The sequence below is a fragment of the Alligator mississippiensis genome, chromosome 4 (genome assembly GCF_030867095.1).
Source record: "Alligator mississippiensis isolate rAllMis1 chromosome 4, rAllMis1, whole genome shotgun sequence".
NCBI classification, from domain to species: domain Eukaryota; kingdom Metazoa; phylum Chordata; order Crocodylia; family Alligatoridae; genus Alligator; species Alligator mississippiensis.
In genome coordinates this window covers 217,686,908-217,705,885 of record NC_081827.1, presented here as the reverse complement: position 1 = coordinate 217,705,885, position 18,978 = coordinate 217,686,908, and the positions used below count along the sequence as shown (strand labels likewise).

Below are 18,978 nucleotides of genomic sequence, written 5' to 3'. Positions count from 1 at the left end.
TACAGACTCATTATGGTTAGGGACAGAAGTTACACATAAATTAGTTTAAGTGATCAGAAATTGGTTTAAACCTGTAACAGAACATAAGTTCAGTGCACATAAACTGGTTTCAAAATGGCTGAAACTGGTTTAAGATAAACCTGATTGAATGTAGTATCAGACTTAACTGATTTGGGTCCAACTAGTTTATGGAATTTCTGTCCCAGACCCCTTCCTAGTTTAAGTTAAACCAGAGGGTGGGCTGGGCTGAGCTCTCTGCTCCAGAGAGAAGGGCTGGCCCTGCCCCTCTGTTCTCTAGCCCAAGCAGGGGCAGGAACATGGCCAGACACATACCAGCATGGCCCCGTTACGGCAAAGTGGGCAAGGAGAAGTTTAATTCTTCCCTCCTTTCCCTCACCCCCTGTAGCTGGGGTTTGCCTGTCTGTGGGTGAACAGCAGAGGTGCAGGGGGTGCCTGGAGCTGGCATACCCCAGCTGCGGTCCCCAAGGCAGAAGAGACAGAGGAAGAAATTAACCGCCTCTCTGACCTCTGCCTTAACAGGACCATGCTGGGATAGCATCTGATGATGCCCCCACCCCCACCACTGGAACAGTGAGGGGTGCAGGAGAGGGGCAGCAGGCTCTGTCAGGGTGCCCAGGATTGGGTTTATTCCCCCCGCTTCCTTGTCCTACCAGCAGGGATCACAGCCATCCCGGCATGGCCCCATTAAAGCTAAGGGGGCAGGGAGGGGGTTAATTCTCACCTCCCCTCCCACTAGGGGACTGCAGTTGGGGCACAGCAGCCTCTTCCTCTACCCCCCCACCCCTGCCGTGGGGGAGCTATTGCGAATTTTGCGGTGGCTGCAGCCCCCTCCCCCATTGTCCCTGTCCCAGCACCACTGCCACCTGCCCCGAGCGCAGCCCCACCCTGCTGGTAAGAGCCCACCCTTCGCAGATCCAGGGCCACACGTTCCCCCCCCCCCCAATGCCTTCCTAGACTGGCGGTGTGAGCTGTGGTGAAAACCACCAGATGGACGGGCAAGCGCCAGACAAGCTGCCGAACCAGTAGCTCCCGGGTGAGCGGCACGCACGGCTGTGGCTCTGTTCAGCACTTTCCCTGCCCCAGAGCTTGCCCCAGCCCCTGCCCTAGCCCCACTCCTTCCTCACTCCGGGGGCCTTGATCTGCCCCCCATTCCCCTTCTCTCCCCTTCCTTGCCTTCCACCAGAACAGACTTACCAGCTGCATATAGCTCTCCATGCTGTGCTGCTCACTGCCTATGTGCTGAGCTGCAGCTACACGCATCCACAGGCCATTTATAGGCCAAATTATCAGCCATATCAGGCCGATTTCTGATGCAGACAATTTTCTTTATATTGGTGCCGATCCGATATTGCACATCTATCCAGAAGTGTGGTTTTTCATGGATTCATAGATGTTAGGGTCAGAAGGGACCTCAATAGATCATCGAGTCTGACCCCCTGCATAGCCAGGAAAGAGTGCTGGGTCTAGATGACCCCAGCTAGATGCTTATCTAACCTCCTCTTGAAGACCCCCAGGGTAGGGGAGAGCACCACCTCCCTTGGCAGCCCGTTCCAGACCTTGGCCACTCGAACTGTGAAGAAGTTCTTCCTAATGTCCAATCTAAATCTGCTCTCTGCTAGCTTGTGGCCATTATTTCTTGTAACCCCCGGGGGCGCCTTGGTGAATAAAACCTCACCAATTCCCTTCTGTGCCCCTGTGATGAACTTATAGGCAGCCACAAGGTCGCCTCTCAACCTTCTCTTGCGGAGGCTGAAAAGGTTCAGGTTCTCTAGTCTCTCCTCGTAGGGCTTGGTCTGCAAGCCCTTAACCATACGAGTGGCCCTTCTCTGGACATCTCCAGGTTATCCGCATCCCTCTTGAAGTACAGCGCCCAGAATCGCACGCAGCACTCCAACTGCGGTCTGACCAGCGCCCGATAGAGGGGAAGTATCACCTCCTTGGACCTATTCATCATGCATCTGATGATGCACGATAAAGTGCCATTGGCTTTTCTGATGGCTTCGTCACACTGCCGACTCATGTTCATCTTGGAGTCCAGTAGGACTCCAAGATCCCTTTCCACTTCCGTGCCACCCAGCAGGTCATTCCCTAGGCTGTAGGTGTGCTGGACATTTTTCTTCCCTAGGTGCAGCACTTCGCATTTCTCCTTGTTGAACTGCATTCTGTGTTCTGCCCACTTGTCCAACCTGTCCAGGTCTGCTTGCAGCTGTTCCCTGCCCTCCAGTGTGTCCACTTCTCCCCATAGCTTTGTGTCATCCGCAAACTTGGACAAAGTACATTTCACTCCCTCGTCCAAGTCGCTGATGAAGACATTAAAAAGTATCAGTCCAAGGACCGAGCCCTGCAGGACCCCACCGCCCACACCCTTCCAGGTCGAAACCGACCCATCCACCATGACTCTCTGGGTGCGACCCTCCAGCCAATTCGCCACCCACCGGACTGTGTAGTCATCCAAGTCACAGCCTCTTAACTTGTTCACCAGTATGGGGTGGGATACCATATCGAAGGCCTTCCTGAAGTCTAAGTATACGAAATCCACCCCTCCTCCTGTGTCCAGGCGTTTTGTAACCCGGTCATAAAAAGAGACTAGATTAGTCAGGCATGATCTGCCTGCTACAAACCCATGCCAGTTTTCTCTCAGCATAATTTGTCCTGCTGGGCTCTCGCAAATGTGAGCCTTGATAATTTTTTCAAAGATTTTGCCAAGGATGGAGGTGAGACTGACTGGCCTATAGTTGCCCGGGTCCTCCTTCCTCCCCTTCTTGAAAATGGGGACCACATTGGCCCTTTTCCAGTCCTCCGGGACTTGGCCTGTGCGCCACGAGCGTTCAAATATTCCCGCCAGCGGCTCTGCAATGATGTCGGCCAGTGCCGTCAGCACCCTCGGATGGAGCTCATCCGGGCCTGCTGACTTAAAGGCATCCAGTTCTTCCAAGTGACTCTGCACCATCTCAGGGTCTACGCATGGAAGTCTGGTGCCTTGCTGCTGCCTCTCTACAACCCCAGTGAGAGACTTGTCGTGCCCCTCGCTTAGGAACACTGAGGCAAAGAACTCGTTGAGGAGTTCAGCCTTGTCCCCCCTGTCCATCACCAATTGTTTCTGCCCATTTAGCAGGGGTCCTATTCCTCCCTGGGTCTTCCTTTTACTCCCTATATATCTAAAAAACAATTTCTTGTTGTCCTTTACTTGGGATGCCATCCTCAGCTCCATGGTAGCTTTGGCCCATCTAACTGCCTCCCTACAAGCGCGAGCAGAGGAGGTATATTCGTCTTTGGTGATCTCTCCCTGTTTCCACTTTTTATGTGCTCCCCTTTTGGCCCTTAAGCTGCCCTGGATTTCTGTGGTCAGCCAAGGAAGCCTCCTGGCCCCTTTCCCTCTTTTTCCTCACATAGGGATCGTCTTGCTTTGTGCCCGAAGGATCGTTTCCTTAAGGCACAGCCACCCTTCTTGGGCTCCCATCACTTCAAAACTCTTACTCTGCAGCGCATCCTTGACTAATTGCCTGAGTTCATTGAAATCAGCTTTCCTAAAATCTAGCACTTTCACCCTACTAGATACCTTACCCACTCGACGTTTTATGAAGAATTCTATTAGTAGGTGATCACTGTCCCCCAGATGGCTACCGATCTGTAGGTCCTCTACCATGTCATCCCCCTTTGCCAATACCAGATCCAGTATGGCATTCCCCCTAGTGGGACCATGTACCTCCTGTGTCAGGTGGAGGTCCTGTACACAGGTTAGAAACCTGCGTGAACGGTGGGACTTTGCCATCTGCGTTTCCCAGCAGATGTCTGGGTAGTTTAGGTCCCCCATGACTACCGCCTCTTTAGCTTTTATGGTCTCTGAGAGCTGCCTCAGAAGCCCCAAATCTATTTCTTCCCCTTGGTGTGGGGGCCTGTAGCAGACCCCTACCACCAAATCCCTTTCTCCTTGCCCCCCATGTAGCCTAACCCACAATCCTTCTACTTCCTCATCCTTCGATTCCGTCTTGATGAGGGTTGATGTATATTGCTCGTTGACATAGAGCGCAACCCCTCCCCCTTTTTTTCCCCACCCTGTCCTTTCTGTACAATCTATAACCCTCAATATGTACCGCCCAGTCGTGGGACGAATCTCACCAGGTGGTGCTAGAACTGAATGCGGTACTCCAGCTGCAGTCTCACCAAGGCTGAATAAGGTGGGAGGATGACATCCTTAGTTTTGTTTGAGATACATCAGTAGATGAATGCCATTGTTTTGTTTGCTTTGCCAGCTACGACATCGCATTGGTGGCTCATGTTCATTCTATGGTCTAGCAAGACCCCAGGTCTCTTCTGGTTCTGGTGTTAGCAAATGTAGCACTGCCAAGCCTGTAAGCATGTTGCGGGTTGTTTCTCCCCAGGTGGAGCACCTTATACTTCTTGGCACTGAACATCAGATTTTGATCCGCCCACCTTGCAAGCCTGTCCAGGTCAGCCTGTATCCCCAGCCTATACTCCAGCGTGACCACAGTTCCACATAACTTGGTGCTATCTGTGAACTTTGTCAGTCCAATTTTAACACCCAAATCCAAATCATTAATGAATAACTTAAAAAGCACTTATCTGAGTACTGAACCCTGGGGGACGCCACTGGTCACCAAATGCCACGTTGACTCCGTTCCATCTATTATTAGTTTCTGTGTCCTGCCTTGGAGCCAGTTTCCTAGCCACTGGACCATTGTATTATTGAGGCCTCAGTTCCCAAATTTTACCATGAGTGTCATGGGAGACTAAGGCTTTTTTGAAATCCAAGTATATGACATCAACACCTCATCTCCCTTATCCAGGAGGTTTGTTACCTGATCATATAAGGAAATAAGGTTGGTCAGGCACAACCTGCCCTCAATTAAGTCATGTTGACTATCTATTAGAATGTTGCCTTCTGTTAACCTATTGCTAATGGATTCTTTGATAATTTTTTCCAAGATTTTTGCAGAGATTCAGGTCAAATTGATTGGCCTGTAATTCCCTGGATCCTCCTTCCTTCCTTTCTTGTACATAGGCACCACATTGGCCCTCTTCCAGTCTTCTGGAACCTCTCCCAAGTGCCATGAGTTCTCAAATAGCTTTGCCATGGGTCGTGCAATGATGTTGCCCAGTTCTTTCATCACTCTTGGGTGCAGTTCTTCCGGTCCTCCTGACTTGTAGATATCCAGCCTCTCTAGATGCTACCTCACAAGATCTTTGCCAACTGCTAGTGAGTGATCACCCCCACCTCGATCGTCCTGTATCCTGTCAAGCAGGGTAACAGCCTTGGACTGGTGGAATACTGACACAAAATAATCATTTAGTAGTTCGGATTTCTTCCGGGTGTTGGTTGTCAGCTATCCCATTTTAGTCAGTAGAGGTCCAATGTTTCCCTTTTCTCTAACTTCCTATGCATCTGAAGAAGGACTTCTATTGTCCTTGATTTCTGTTGACAATTTGAATTCAATTTCTGCCTTTGCTTTTCTAATCCTCTCCCTAAGGGTGCAGGCTATTGCTGTGTACTCTTCCTTGGTAGAATCTCCCAAATTCCAGCCCCTGTTTCTCTTTTTAAATTTCAATTATTGCACCTGGAGGGCCACTTAACGAGTTTTGGTGAGCTGTCAAGGGCTGCACACACCAAAAAATTTCAGAACATACCATTTTAACAAGTTATAGGTAAAGAACAAATCATGCACTAAAAATAAAGCATCTACTAAACAGTTTCATTTTATTTAAAAAGACAATATCTTTGTCCTGATTTATGGGTTTTTTTAGTACTATTGTGGAGCCAGCGCCTCGCTCCGTCTGACCTATCGGGGTGTGGCCCCTCCCCTCAACTCGCCTGCCAAGACTTGGATGTACTCAATTACCTTCGGAGGGGTCTCCAGTGGAGCTCTTTATCCTGGGTGGGGCCTCCCGATAGGCGGTGGTACTCACGGTTATCGGACATGGTGATCCACGGGGCTCCGCCTCCCCTACACCCTGTCCACACGCCAGCCGCTGGGCGATGTCCTTCAGATGTTGCCAGGCCCAGTATGATGGCCTCTGACCGGTTCCCCGGTTCTCGGTCGTTCCCCTCTCCTGCAGAGAGGGGTTTCTCCTTTCTCCTCCCTTATAGATAACACTCCTCTGGAGCAGGGGGAGCTGGTGGTTGCTTCCCCTGGTTCCAGCCCCCTCCTGGGGCCTCCGCTATCTCCCCTTTCCTCCCGTCCGCAGGGCGCTCCCCTGCTTCCTGTGCGGCTGCCGCTTCAGGACGCAGCAGAGAGAGTGCCTTGGCGTGCACTCTCTGACCACCTCTCTCCTGGCTGCTGGTGAAAGGCGTCCCGCTCCTGCCTATACCGCTTGCTTGAGACCCGCAGGCGGGGTCCTCGACGCTCCGTGCGAGAGCCTGCAGCACGGGCCGCGCACCCGTACTCTCTCCCCCTGGCTCTCCCTCTTTCCCTGTCCTGTCAGCGTTTTTGAATCCTCCTGCAGCGGCCGCTCCGGCCGCTGGGATTGGCTCAGCTGTTCGCCGCGTGGTGAACAGCTGTTGCCAGAGCCGGCGTAATGGCGGCTCGTGCGGCTGCGGCTCTTCCTCCCGCTGCCCCTCTGCCGGTATGTATGCCCTTCTGGGGGCTTGCTCTCGGGGTCTAAGGTCTGTGGGTCCCCTCTTCTCCCCCTCACTCGCCTGTGGGGGCGCTTCGCCGCCACAACTATATACAGAGGTGATTGCATAAAATAATATGCAAAATAAAATCTTACTCTTGTATATTGGGGGGAGAAGTGTTGGGGGTAGGCATTTGGGGTTGGTGTGGAAGGCTGCCCATATGCCAGGGCCCAGAAGCCAGCTAGGGACGGCAGGGAAGGAGGGATTGGGGGGCAGGAGATGCATAAAGCATAGTTCCCCCAGACACTACAGTGCAACTGCAGGTGCAGCCCACCCCCTGATCGAGTGCATGACTGCCCCCATAGCACTCTGCATGGGGTCAAGTTCCATTCACTCCCACATATTAATGCCAGCATAATGAAAAACTTTGCTAAGCTACATGAAAAAAAAAAATTGTGAGGCTGATTGATGACAATACAGTGTTGAATAGTTTAGACACATCCGTCCTATAACCCACACATGGAGGCAACTCATAATTCTGCAATCAAAACAAGTGAAAAGTCCAAGGAAGAACATTTTCAGCAAGTCAACCTAATAAAAAGGACATCCTCGTCAGTCAGTATTCACTGTAATTTGTTTGGCAATGATTGATTTAAATAGGTGAAATTTAAGAGGACATCAGTGAAGAATGAAAACTTCAACTTAGCAAAATAAATATTCAAGTTTCATGCTAATATTTTGGGCATTTTTTGGTCTGAGTGCAAACTCCATCTCTTCAGAAAGGTGACAAACAAACTAGAATTAACAACTTCAGTTAGGCTATGTAACATACATTTGTGATTCTAAAGGCTTTTTAGAGGGTGGCACAAGGGCTGTGGTTATTTGTTTGTTTTTTAACGAAGCTTTGGAGGCCATAATTATTCAGTATAGACAACAAAGGCACATTATATGTTTGAAACGTTCATGTTAATATCCCAATGAATCAACCCATGTTTAAAAATAGGAATAATTATTACTATGATTTGTAGTGTGATGGGAGAAAAGAAGAGGAATATGCAAGTATCTTCAATAGCCTAAGAGACTAGGTCATATATAATCTTTCCTTCTCAAGGCTCAAAGAGTAAAGGGGAAATTTAGAAATTCCCTCTCAATCTGTTAAATGCCCAAGACATTCCCCATATCCTTCAAGTGTCTGTAAGAGAGCGGTCAGTCTTCACATAAACCGTTTATGTAAGAATAAATTATTTTATATGGCAGGGTATCTAAAGCGGAGTTTTGATTTGCTTTGCATTTACATACAAGGCTATCGGGTAGCGACATGCTAAACTTAAGAATCTTACTTTAATTTTTCTCTACCTTAGTTTACTGTGTAAAACCATCAGAAAAAGAAACAAAGGTGGGATGGAAGTGTCATAATATGGGAAGCATTTAACAGGGAATTATATCAAAACAGAAGTACAAGAGAGAAAGCCTTTAGCCAAATAAAAGTATGGTTTGATAGAACTTTAGTTTTTATTTTTATGTAAAGAAAGTTACTAAGGGGCAGAATCACCTTACGCACTTCAAACAGGACCTAGGCAGACTTTAGGCATCTGAGTTCTTGTGAACCAAAACTGTCTAAGTTTCTATTAAAGCAGCTGCCTAACTCTGGAAGCACCTAAAACTTACCAGATGCCTCCCTATACAAGAGGCAAGTTCCCTAGACATCTCCACTTTGAGTTCTGCCCCAGCCTGAGCATCCAGCTTCCACCTAAGCTCTGTTGGGATCCAGAAACAATGTAGACAGATGCTTAAGTTCCCTGACAGGCCTGATCTAGTAAACATACCTCCTACACATCAAAAGGATTGGGTCCCTCACAAAATGCAGTTGTAGTTGCTTTACTATGTTGCTGGAGAAGGAGAGACAGGTGGTATGACCTCCAGTATGTATAGAAACCTAATGGTTAGAGCAGGGGTGAGCTGGATCGGCCCACAGTGGACTCCATTTCCCAGCAGCCTCTGCCCAAGTCATAGCAGCCAGTTTCTATGGACACCCCAACAGCAGGGAGGCTGTAACAGCAGGAGGCCAGGCTCTCCATGGAGACTGGCCCCAGCAGCACCGGCAGAGTACCCAACTGGGCAGGGAGGTGCTCGCGGCTGTGATCTTGTGGCAGTGACAGCATAGTCCAGAGCCAAGGCACAACTGCAATCAGCTGCCCACACAGCCCAGGCAGGGTGTGCAGGCAGAGGAACATGGCTCTGCCCCAGCTGCAAACCACACTGTCACCATTTGAAGATCCCAGCCCCGGAGCAGCTCCCTGCCAGCACTGCTGGTGCTGTTCTCCATGGAACCCTTGGCCCCCTGCTTGCATGGTCCCAGGACTGCTGGGGTCTCCATGGAAACCAGCCACAGAGATGCGGCCAGGGGCTGCTGGGAAATGAAGTCTGGCACCCAGCTGGATCTGCCATTTTGCCCACCCCTGGGTTAGAGTGCTCTCCTACTAAGAGGGACACCTGAATCATAGGATCTTCTCAGTCAACATTTAAACAGACATGTCCAAGGAGAGCAAGCTAGACTGTTAGGGGGAGGGAGAGATGCATATTCCACATTCACCCTGTGAAAGCTTTGTCACTGCGCAAACAAGAATGCAAGATTTGCTGGGCTAGACACAATAATAGCAGAATTATGACCCTATCTTAGTGGTTAGGACACTCACTGGGATTTCTCACAAGAAATCCTGCATTTCAGAATCTGTTCCCAGGATTATATCTATTTTTATCCAATGACTGTAGAATCTACAGTTCATTCTGCCCAGCTTCAGAAGGAGTGGGGAATGCCTCCCACCGAGTCTGACCTGTAGCCTGATGGTTAGTGTACCTGCCTAAGGAATGGGAAATGTTGGTCTGAAACCCCACAGACTGAGAAAAGCCTAAAACACAAGTCTGGGCAAGGCCACTAACTATTCGCTTTTTATATAAAAAGTTGACACTACCACTTGTGCTTTTATTTATCCTAGCTACCACCCATTATTTAAAAGGAAATCAGCAGTTCTTACTCCATCTTTTGAAAGAAAAGGGGGAGAAATATACTTTCAGGAGAAGGATTTCTGCTCTAGATCTCAAGTAGAAGGAGGTACCTTCTTGCAGCCATGGCTCAGGCACCTGAGCTCCAGAGTGAAACAGACTCCTGTGCTCAACATCCTTTGTTGTCAAGCCCTAGGCTGATTTCTGCTCAGGTTAAGGATTTTATTTGGATCATACTTCTGAGGTACTTAATTCTCCTTGTGCATTACTTAGGGAGCTTAGATATCTCACTTTTGGCCTTAGATTCTACTTCAGCAGGAGAAGCGTTTAAATGTTACACAGTGTCATTCAAGTCACTTAAGTCTTCTATTCAACCTAGCCCTATATTTTTTAAGGTAGTTGGCTTTAAGATGTTCAGAAAAGTCAAACATCCGTGTATTTCAACAGAGATACATTAAGTACAGCATTTGTGCGTGCATTATATGTATTGCAAATCCATTAGAAAGAAGCAGTGAAAACAAGCAGTTAAAAGAAGTGAGAGTTGGAACTCCTCAGTTTTAACCCAGAAGTGCTGCTAACTGTGCAAAATCTTGAACCAGTTAATTAACCTGTCTGCACACCTATTTACCAGTGAATAAATCTACCAATACTGCATTTAGAATGCAGAACATGAAGCAGTAGAAGAATGCAAAGAGCATGATTGGCCCCAAAGCTTATCAGAGATAGCAGAGTGAGCATTTTACAGGGAAACTAGATAGTAGTAAAAGCTGATATGAAGTTTTCATAACCAAACTCAGTACTGAAAACTATAAGCAACAACTGCACAAACAGGTACCATGACTATCAAGGGCAGAAAGCAAAACTTTTTCAGCAACAGAAAAAAAATAGAATCCAATTTTCATACACATCAGGTCCTGGAAAATATGATACTGAACTGAAGCAAAAATCTTCTCCTTTGTCACCATCTGGAGCTCAAGAATTGGCATCTCACTTATCCCTTGATTCTGCTGATTTCTAGGGGTCTACGAAATGGGCCATATTCAATTCAGATTTGTATTTGGCCCAAATCAGGGACAGTAATTTGATCTGTTGATTCAGATCACTATCCCTGATTCAATTCAGCTGAATCTGAAGATCTGATGCTGATTCAGAGAATCAGCGATTCAGACATACGCACAGCTTTAAATGTTTTTTCTACAAACCTCAAGCTACCAAGTGCAGCTGGTGAATGCTGCGATGCTGCGGCAGATGGAGTGTCCCACAGGAGTGGGGAGGGTGGGGGGCCTGCGTCCTCGGTGAACCCAGAAGTGAACAGGAAGTACTTCCAGTCCACCGGGGAGCACACTGGGGGCCCCCCTGCATCTCCTGGCTCAACGATCAGCCACAGGGGGACCCCGGGTGCCCCCCCCCAGACCCAGGAGGCACCAGTCGCCAAGCTGGGCAGGTGCAGGGGGAACCCCCTGCACACTCCCCGGCAGACCCAGAAGTGGAACAGAAGTGCTTCTGGTCCACTTCCGGGTCTGCTGCCAAGAGCATCGAGGAGCCCCTTGGGACACTCCATCCACCCCAGCATTGCAGCATTCATGAGCCGCCTGGTACCTTGAGGTACGTAGAAAAAACATTTAAAGCAGCATCTATGTCCGACTTGCTGAATCTTTCTGAAACTCTCCGAAAAGATTTGGAGAGATGAAAGGGTCTCCTGATTTGATTTGGATTCAGAGATTCAGCCACTGAATTGGGCCAAATCTCCACCAAATCAAATCAGGGACTGAAACTTTACACAGCCCTACTGATTATCCCCTATATCTGTACATTACATCAGCCTCAGCCAAGGTGGAGTCCAGGATGTTCATCAAGCTCGGACAGTCTGGGCTAATGGTTCTGAACCTTTTTAGACTCAACACACCCTTGTTACACTCAAGGTACCCCTCTGAATTAAGGGTGCACCGATAGACATTTTGGGTGCCGATGCTGATAGCCAATTTTTAAGGAGGCATATTGGCCGATACCAATCTGATTTCCGATATAGCTGAGTCCAGCTGGTAAGTCTGTTGTGGTGAAAAGGGAAGGGAAGGAAGGGGCTTGGAGGGGGGGGCAGATCAACGTCCCCTATGGTGAAGGAGGGAGTGGGGCTGGGGCTGCAGCTGGGGTAGGCACTGCCCAGCCAGGCAGGGTGGGCATGGGACAGAGCCGCGGCTCATTTGGGGGATGCGGGGGGAAGGGGGGCAGTTCCTGCTGCTGTGTGCTGCTGATCCAGCGGGTCCAGCTGCTGCTCCCACTGTTTGTCCAGGAGGACATGTGGGGGGGGGCATCTGCCCCCTGATCTGTGGGGCAGGGCAGGCTGCAGCTGCAGGCTGGGGCCGAGCAGTGGGAGCAGCAGCAGGACAAGCAGCGCGCAGCAGCGGGATCCGCCCCTCCCCTCCCTGCACCACTCAGACGAGCCACGGCTCAACGAGCTGCACCCACCCCACCCCAGCAAGGCAGCGCCTACCCTAGCCCCACTCCTTCCCTCACTGCCTCTCCACGCCCCTTCCCTCCCCCCCACACCTTCCACCACAGCAGACTTACCAGCTGGACACAGCTCTCCAAGCTGCCAGACTTTTGCTCCTTGCGTGCCGCACTGAGCCTACATGCACGCGTGAGCATTTATTGGCCAAATTATTGGCCACTTCAGGCCGATTTCTGATATAGTCAATTTTATTTATGTCGGTGCCAATCCAATATTGGACCGATGTATCGGTGCACCTCTACTCTGAATATGCCGGCTCTTACTTCCACTTGTTTCTTGGCTATGGAAAAAATAATAGAACAATACTTGTGTTGCAAAGAACTCAGAAGGATTACACCAGGTGTGAGTGTTTTTGACACTATGGATTCACATTTGAAATCTCCAAGTTTCTCTCATGAATCATGCGTAGGAGTTTGCACACCTAATATTGCACAGCACCCCATGATTCCCTTAAAAGGATCTCATGGCACCGCATGGTACCACAGCTTCCTGGCTGAGAATCATTGGCATAGTCACAGGCTGTTAAAGAGGCCTAATATGATTTGGGAGAAACAAAGACAAAGCCACATAGTGATTGGAACAGTGGATCAGTTAGGGCCTGCCATGGATAAACTCATATGAGGGGAAACAGAAGAGAGTGAAAATTTCATCCTGATTGATTTTAGAGTTGAGACATCTTCTCTACTGGAACAAGTTTAAAGAGCTACATGGGAGTTTACAGCCAGACCCTCAATGCAAAGGCCATTTTCCAGGCCTCACTTACAATCGTAGAACATTTTCCAGTAAGACTCATGCTGCCCCTGAGAGGTTTAATGACTCAACAGCATCCACAGAAGTTAATGCTACTGGAAATTACTTCAACTTTCACAGAGTTCCTCACTCAATCTCCAGATTTTAATCCAGAAACAGTATTACAGACATTAAAGAGCACCCAGATTTAGTCTCTCTGTGTCTGTCTCACACTCAGTAGACCCCCCCCAGAGCACCAGAGAAGTATATGTGAAGCTCCATCCCTCTCCCAGGCACACACAATTTATGTAAACCTTGAGAAAAATAGAAGTGTTTGTAGATCCAAGTGCCTTATCAAAAATAAATCTTACCTGTTTTTTTCTTGAAGTTGCCTTGGGCAACAGGCTGGCTGACAAAACTGAAGCAAATGGAGAACAACATAGCTCAGGAAATGGATTTGGAATTGATGGGATTTCCAGCACATCAAGTTGGCTCTTTTTTCTCCTACATCAATAAAGAACATAAAGCAATAAATAAGTAGAGCAGGGACCACAATGTAATTGCTACCAGAATTAAAACTGAAATAAGCAATCACCATCTATTAAATACAGCGACATTATTATGTTTAGTGCCTCAGTCATCAGTTATATTTGTTAGCTCCTTGCCAGCAGACTGCATGTGGTTTTACATATGTGCTTAATACTGAGCATGAAGTAATCCCAGCACTTCCTCTTGAGTGTAAAATTACGTTTGCATGTAAATCTTTGCAGGATAAGTGTATGAATCTATTTGCACTGGCTTCTGGAATTAGCAAGTATTTTCAGGAACACCAGTGGAACTTCAGTCTTACAAACACACCCATTACTACAAGTCTGTTTCAATTTGCCTACTTGCTGCAGTAAACCAAGCTGGTGGGTAAGTTATTTTGCAGGGTAATGGCCAAAGTGATTGGAATATCACACAGGAAGACATTTCTTTCTGCCTCTCAATGCTTTTGCATTCCTGCCTTATTAAATACAGCAACTAATAGGAGATGCTAAGCGCTACTTAAATCTAATTCTCTTGCTGCCATGATTATTGCCAAGCACTATCTACAAACTTCATCAATTTCAATATCATTTTGCAAAATTTTTTGCCTTAGAATGGTTTTAGAACTCTCTTTTTAAGCAACCAAATGCAAAGCTTTTAGAATGCTGTAAGCAACATTGAGATATTTTCTCACATGTAAAATAAAATGAGGATCTAATGTACAACTTCCATCACAGGCAACAGAAACTGAAACAGCATAAATACTGGTTTGATTTTGCTAGTACCCAGTTCCACTCCCCCTCCCCCACTTTGTGCAAGTTGATATTCTGAGCTTAATATTTAACTTCACTTCCAATATTACTCTAGGTTTCACTTGCTGATTGGTACGATACAAGTCTTACAGACCATCAAAATAAACTGAATGATGCAAAAGACCACTGCTTGTGTTTCTGAATGCATTTAGAGAGCAATCATTTGATAGCAAGTGTAGTTTTTAGAAGGAAGGGAAAAATACTGTGTTCACAATATTCTAAGGTGTTCCAGATTTCAGCCTAGTGAAACTATCAGAAACTTCATAAGAAGCTAAGTAGGTGAGCTAGACTTTTAATCCCCACTGAATTGAATTCCATTGGAGACACGGTACAAATCTGGCTGAGAGCAATCAGTTATAACAGCCATGGCTTTAATATTCACTGTCCTGGGCAAATCAAGCCCTTATCTTCCAAGCCTGGGATGAAGAAGCTAGCCTTGGGAGATAGCACCAGTTCATGTCACCTCAGGGGTGTGTAAAAAAGCTCAGGAAGCATGTCGGGGAAGTGCTTTAACCCAAGGTGCTTTACAAAATGCACCATTTGTTAGAGTACCATTGAACCCAACAAGCATTTGCCTGTTGGTGCACTGGTCCAAGCCTGCAGGTAGAGGTGCTCCAGGCTGCTGGACTGCCCCTCTCCCCAACCCCACACCCCACCACCAGCTAGTAATGGTCAGCAGTGGCTGGGAGGGTGGAGGGAGTTGGCCTCCTTCAACTACCCTTGCTGGGGTCCTGGGATGAGCTGGGTCAAGCCAGCAAGGCAGGGGGGCCTTGCCCCCCCTCCCTGAGTATTTGGAAAGTGCCAGCTTCATGGCAGCTATGCCTGGAGCTGGAGCAGGGCAGGAGGGAGCCACCCCACCATGTCCCAGCCTGGCAACCCCTGCTCGGCTGGGCCCGTGTAGTTGGGGGCTCCATTCCCAGCCCCTGTGTGAGCATCTTGATAGCAGCAGAAACTGCTGTGCCCAGAGCTGTGGCAGGGGGGGAAACAGAGTCCCCGCCCTCCACCACATGGGCCTCGCAGCACCCCGCTAACAGGACCCTAGCAGGGGTGGCCAGACCAGGCTCATGAGGCAGGAGGGCTCTCCTTCGCCCCCTACCCCACACAAGGGAGCCCGCCTGACACTACCTCGGACGAGGGTGACATCTGTGCGCGGCCGGCCACGCTCTGCCGCCAGCAGCGAGCGCCTTCGGGAGGGGGGGGCTCCACACCCAACCACCTCACACCCACGAGGCAGCGCAGTGCCAGCTCGGGGGCAGGGCGGGCAGCCTGTCGCGGGGCGGCCGCCCCCAGCCCGGCTCCTGTGGCCCACGGCCCTTTCCAGACTTCCAGGTAGGGGAAGCCAAGGGGGCGCGCTCTGCAGCACGTGGCCCTTCCCGGCACGGGACAGCCCAGCCCCGAGCCCGGGCCGGCCCCCGGCACTGCCCCTCCGGCCCCAGCCTTACCCGTCTGGCCGTGGCGCCGCCGGGGAGCGGGTCCGGGCGGGCGCCGTCCACGGGGCAGCCCCGGCCGCGCCGCGCCGCCCCTCCGGCAGCGGAGCCGCCATCCCCGCGCCGGCCGCGGGCGCGAGCAGCCCCAGGAGCACGTGCCTCGGAGCTGCGCTCGGCGCCGGCGCCGCCCGGCGGGAGCAGCGGCCGGAGCGGAGCGCGGAGCCCCGGCGCGGCCGCTCTGCTCTCGGGTGCGGGGGATGCGCCCCGGGGCTCCTGCAGCCAGCACCTCCGGCTCCCGGGACAGCGCTGACAGGCTGTGCTCGCTTGGCGGCTCCTTATCGCCTCCTGCTAATCTCTCTCCCCCACCAGTGTTAAGCCTCTCTCTCCTTTTCCGTGGGCTCGAGTCCCGCTCTTCGACCCCTCCTTTCTTCTGCAAGTTTGCAGGGTGGTGGCCACCCCTCGCAGCGGCTCTCTCCCGTCTCCCCGCCCTGCGTTCAGGTCTAGCCGCAAACCTTCCCTCCCGTGCGGCAGCGTGAGCCGAGGGGTAGAAATGCTTGACAGCGAAGGCACTGCCAAGTCTCTCAAGAAGGCTGGATTTTGTTTTATGAATCTGAAAAAGTGACGTGCATTTGCCTCCAATGACTACAGGGTTCAAGCAACACTACCTGTTGACTAATTTTGCATGGTTTGTCATGCTTTTGCTCAATTGTATATACAATTAGCAAAGGAATGCACACTCCAGTAGTGATATTTGTTTTTGCTTTGGTCTTAAACAGATTCATTAAGGGTGCTAACAAAAGTGACATTTGTCCAGTCATTGGCCCCCTAAAAGTGCTCTACAGCCCTGCCATGACAGACGTCCACATGCCCCATCACGTCACAAATTAACCCTTATAACAAGGGATCAGATGAAGGTGCTCCAAAGCTGAGCAGGTGACTTTCTGATCTAGCCCTGCCCCACCAGGTGCTCTCTGGAAGAAAGGAGGAAGGATCCTGGAGGGGAATGCACTCAGAGCTGGGGTTTGCGTAGCCCCAGCTGGAAGGGAGGGTGGATTGGCTGAGTGGCCTCCAAAGTAGAGCTTGATTCCCCGCAACCTCCCCCTACCAAACAGTGAATGCCTGTTGCGGGGGTTGGGGTCTAAGTCATGACACCTGCTGTGAAGCACCATGAGTTAGAGCAGGAGCTGCACATGTGTCAGCACCTAAAGTACTTGACCCCTAGCATATTAGTAAAGTATCTTGTTTCTCTCCAAGTGGAGTAACTGGAGAACGATATGTGTTGTGTTATGCGACGATGTGCCACATCACCTGCCCCCCACTTTTCAAAATCCTAGATCCACCCATGAAATGATTCTTTCCAGGGGAGGCTTCAAGCTTTCCTCTGACAGCTGTTTATCCTGCCAGTTCTTCACTCTGACATTTCTTCTTTGACTTACTTTTTCTTTGCTTTTCTGACCAAGTGGTGTTTACTGACCCAGAAGCCATAAGCTGCCTCCCTCTGGGCAGCTGGCCATGGGGCTCAGGTGTTAGGTCAGAGGAGCAGTCACTTCTACTCTCCTTGTGACTTTAGGCACTTCCCCACTCCATACCCCAGATTTTTCTTGAAGGAGAATAAAGCTATTGCTATTGGCCTATCTTGGTCATTGTGTTTGTTTAAACTCTTCAAGGTTGGTTCTTACCTACAGCCCTGGCAGCAGCCCCTCAAGCAAAACAAGATGCTAACCCCAGCTTGGGTTTGTAGAGGATGCAGAGAAATGCAGGAGGGAACTGCAAATACCAGCTGAGCACCTGCTTGCATATCCCATTGTTCATCACTAGCAAGTTGCATCTAAGAGAGCATAAAACCTAATAGTCCTTTCACTAAGTTGTGGCCATGTTCTAGGACTTTGAAAGCAAACCTAATTGTGACTCCACTCAAAATTCAAAGTGAAAAAACTGTAATTACCCAGCTGTTCTTGATATGCACTCAGCCTAGTGTATAGTAACCCCCCTGAAACTTTTCTCTGTTCACTGCAGTTAACTGCATTGAACTGAACTGGTAAACTGCTTCTGAATATAACTGTGTCAAATGATTAGGGCCAAGCCCAAGCCAGAGGAATGTAGTACACTTCTAAGAATATTTGAAAAACTTTAGAAAGTGAGTGGTTTTTTAAATTGTTATTGAAGAAACCTGTTTCAGAACAGATGTTGTTTTAAGGCTCCAGAACTAGCTTCAGAGGCCAACATTTCAGTTATCAGTATGAAGAAATAGTCTTAAGTAGGAGAAACACCAGAAGTTTTTATTCTGGCTGACTTACAAATGATTTTGCAGAACATTTCTTTTTAATGAAACTAGGAATTCTTTGTCCTCTCAATAGTTCCTTCTCTGTTACTGTGGCAGCTGAAGAATCCAAGCTGATTAAGAATTCTTATACACAGAGATTGGCAAATGTTTTCAAAATTTCAGTCTAAAGACTGATTATAATTGCTGTTTGGTTCAATAGCAAAAGTACTGGTTGTTTACAAACAAAGGGAACTTGCTATTTGTTGAAACAGGTACATTGCAATAAACTTCACCCTAATTAAAACAGAGAAGTGGCCATTACTAATATAAGAGGAAACTAGGACCTAGAACAGATACGAATCTTGAAATAGCACAGTTTGATGTCAAAGCCAAACTGTGAAAAGGTGGTAGCTTCTAATTTTTCAAAAGATCTGTATACTTTTTAATGGAGCACTTTATGCTACTAAATTAATATTATGTCTCTGGTTTTATAGAATCATAGAAAGTCGGGGTTAGAAGTGACCTCAGGAGGTCATCTAGTCCAACCTCCTGCTCAAAGCAGGACCATCCCCAACTAGATCATTCCAGCCAAAGCTTTGTCTAACTGGGTTTTGAAAACCCCCAAGGACAGAGCTTCCACCACCTCTCTGGGTAACCTATTCCAGTGTTTTACTACCCTCCTAGAGATAAAATTATTTCTAAAGTTACCTAAACTTCCCTTGCTGCAACTTAAGACCATTGCTCCTTTTTTTGTCATCTGCCACCACTGAGAAGAGCGTAGCTCTGTCCTCTTTCAAACCCCTCTTCAAGTAGTTGAAGGCTGGTATTAAGTCTCATCTCAGTCTCCTCTTCTCTAGACTAAATAAGTCCAGTTCCCCAAGTCTTTACTCATAAGTCATATCCCCCAGACCCCTCACCATTTTTGTCACCCTCCACTGGACTCTCTCCAATTTGTCTACATCCCTTCTATAGTGGGGGGCCCAACACTGGACACAATACTGCAGATGTGGCCTCACCAGTGCTGAATAGAGGGGAATAATCACTTTTCTTGACCTAGTGGCAACACTCCTACCAATACAGCCCAGTATGCTGTTAGCCTTCTTGGCAATTAG

General features: G+C 48.9%; 1 protein-coding gene across 2 annotated transcripts in view; it reads right to left on the bottom strand.

Annotated features, from left to right (window-relative positions):
* GRB14 (growth factor receptor bound protein 14) overlaps nucleotides 1-15,734 on the bottom strand; it is a 143,113-nt gene extending 127,379 nt beyond the window's left edge. For both annotated transcript variants that reach the window (XM_059727331.1, XM_059727332.1), the window contains exons 1-2: nucleotides 15,619-15,734; nucleotides 13,208-13,340 (exon numbers count right to left, since the gene is read on the bottom strand). In XM_059727331.1, coding sequence (XP_059583314.1) covers nucleotides 13,208-13,340; nucleotides 15,619-15,719 — 234 coding nt within the window. In that variant the 5' untranslated portion in view covers nucleotides 15,720-15,734. The remainder of the gene's footprint in view (nucleotides 1-13,207; nucleotides 13,341-15,618) is intronic.
* Between the last annotated feature and the right edge of the window lie 3,244 nt (nucleotides 15,735-18,978).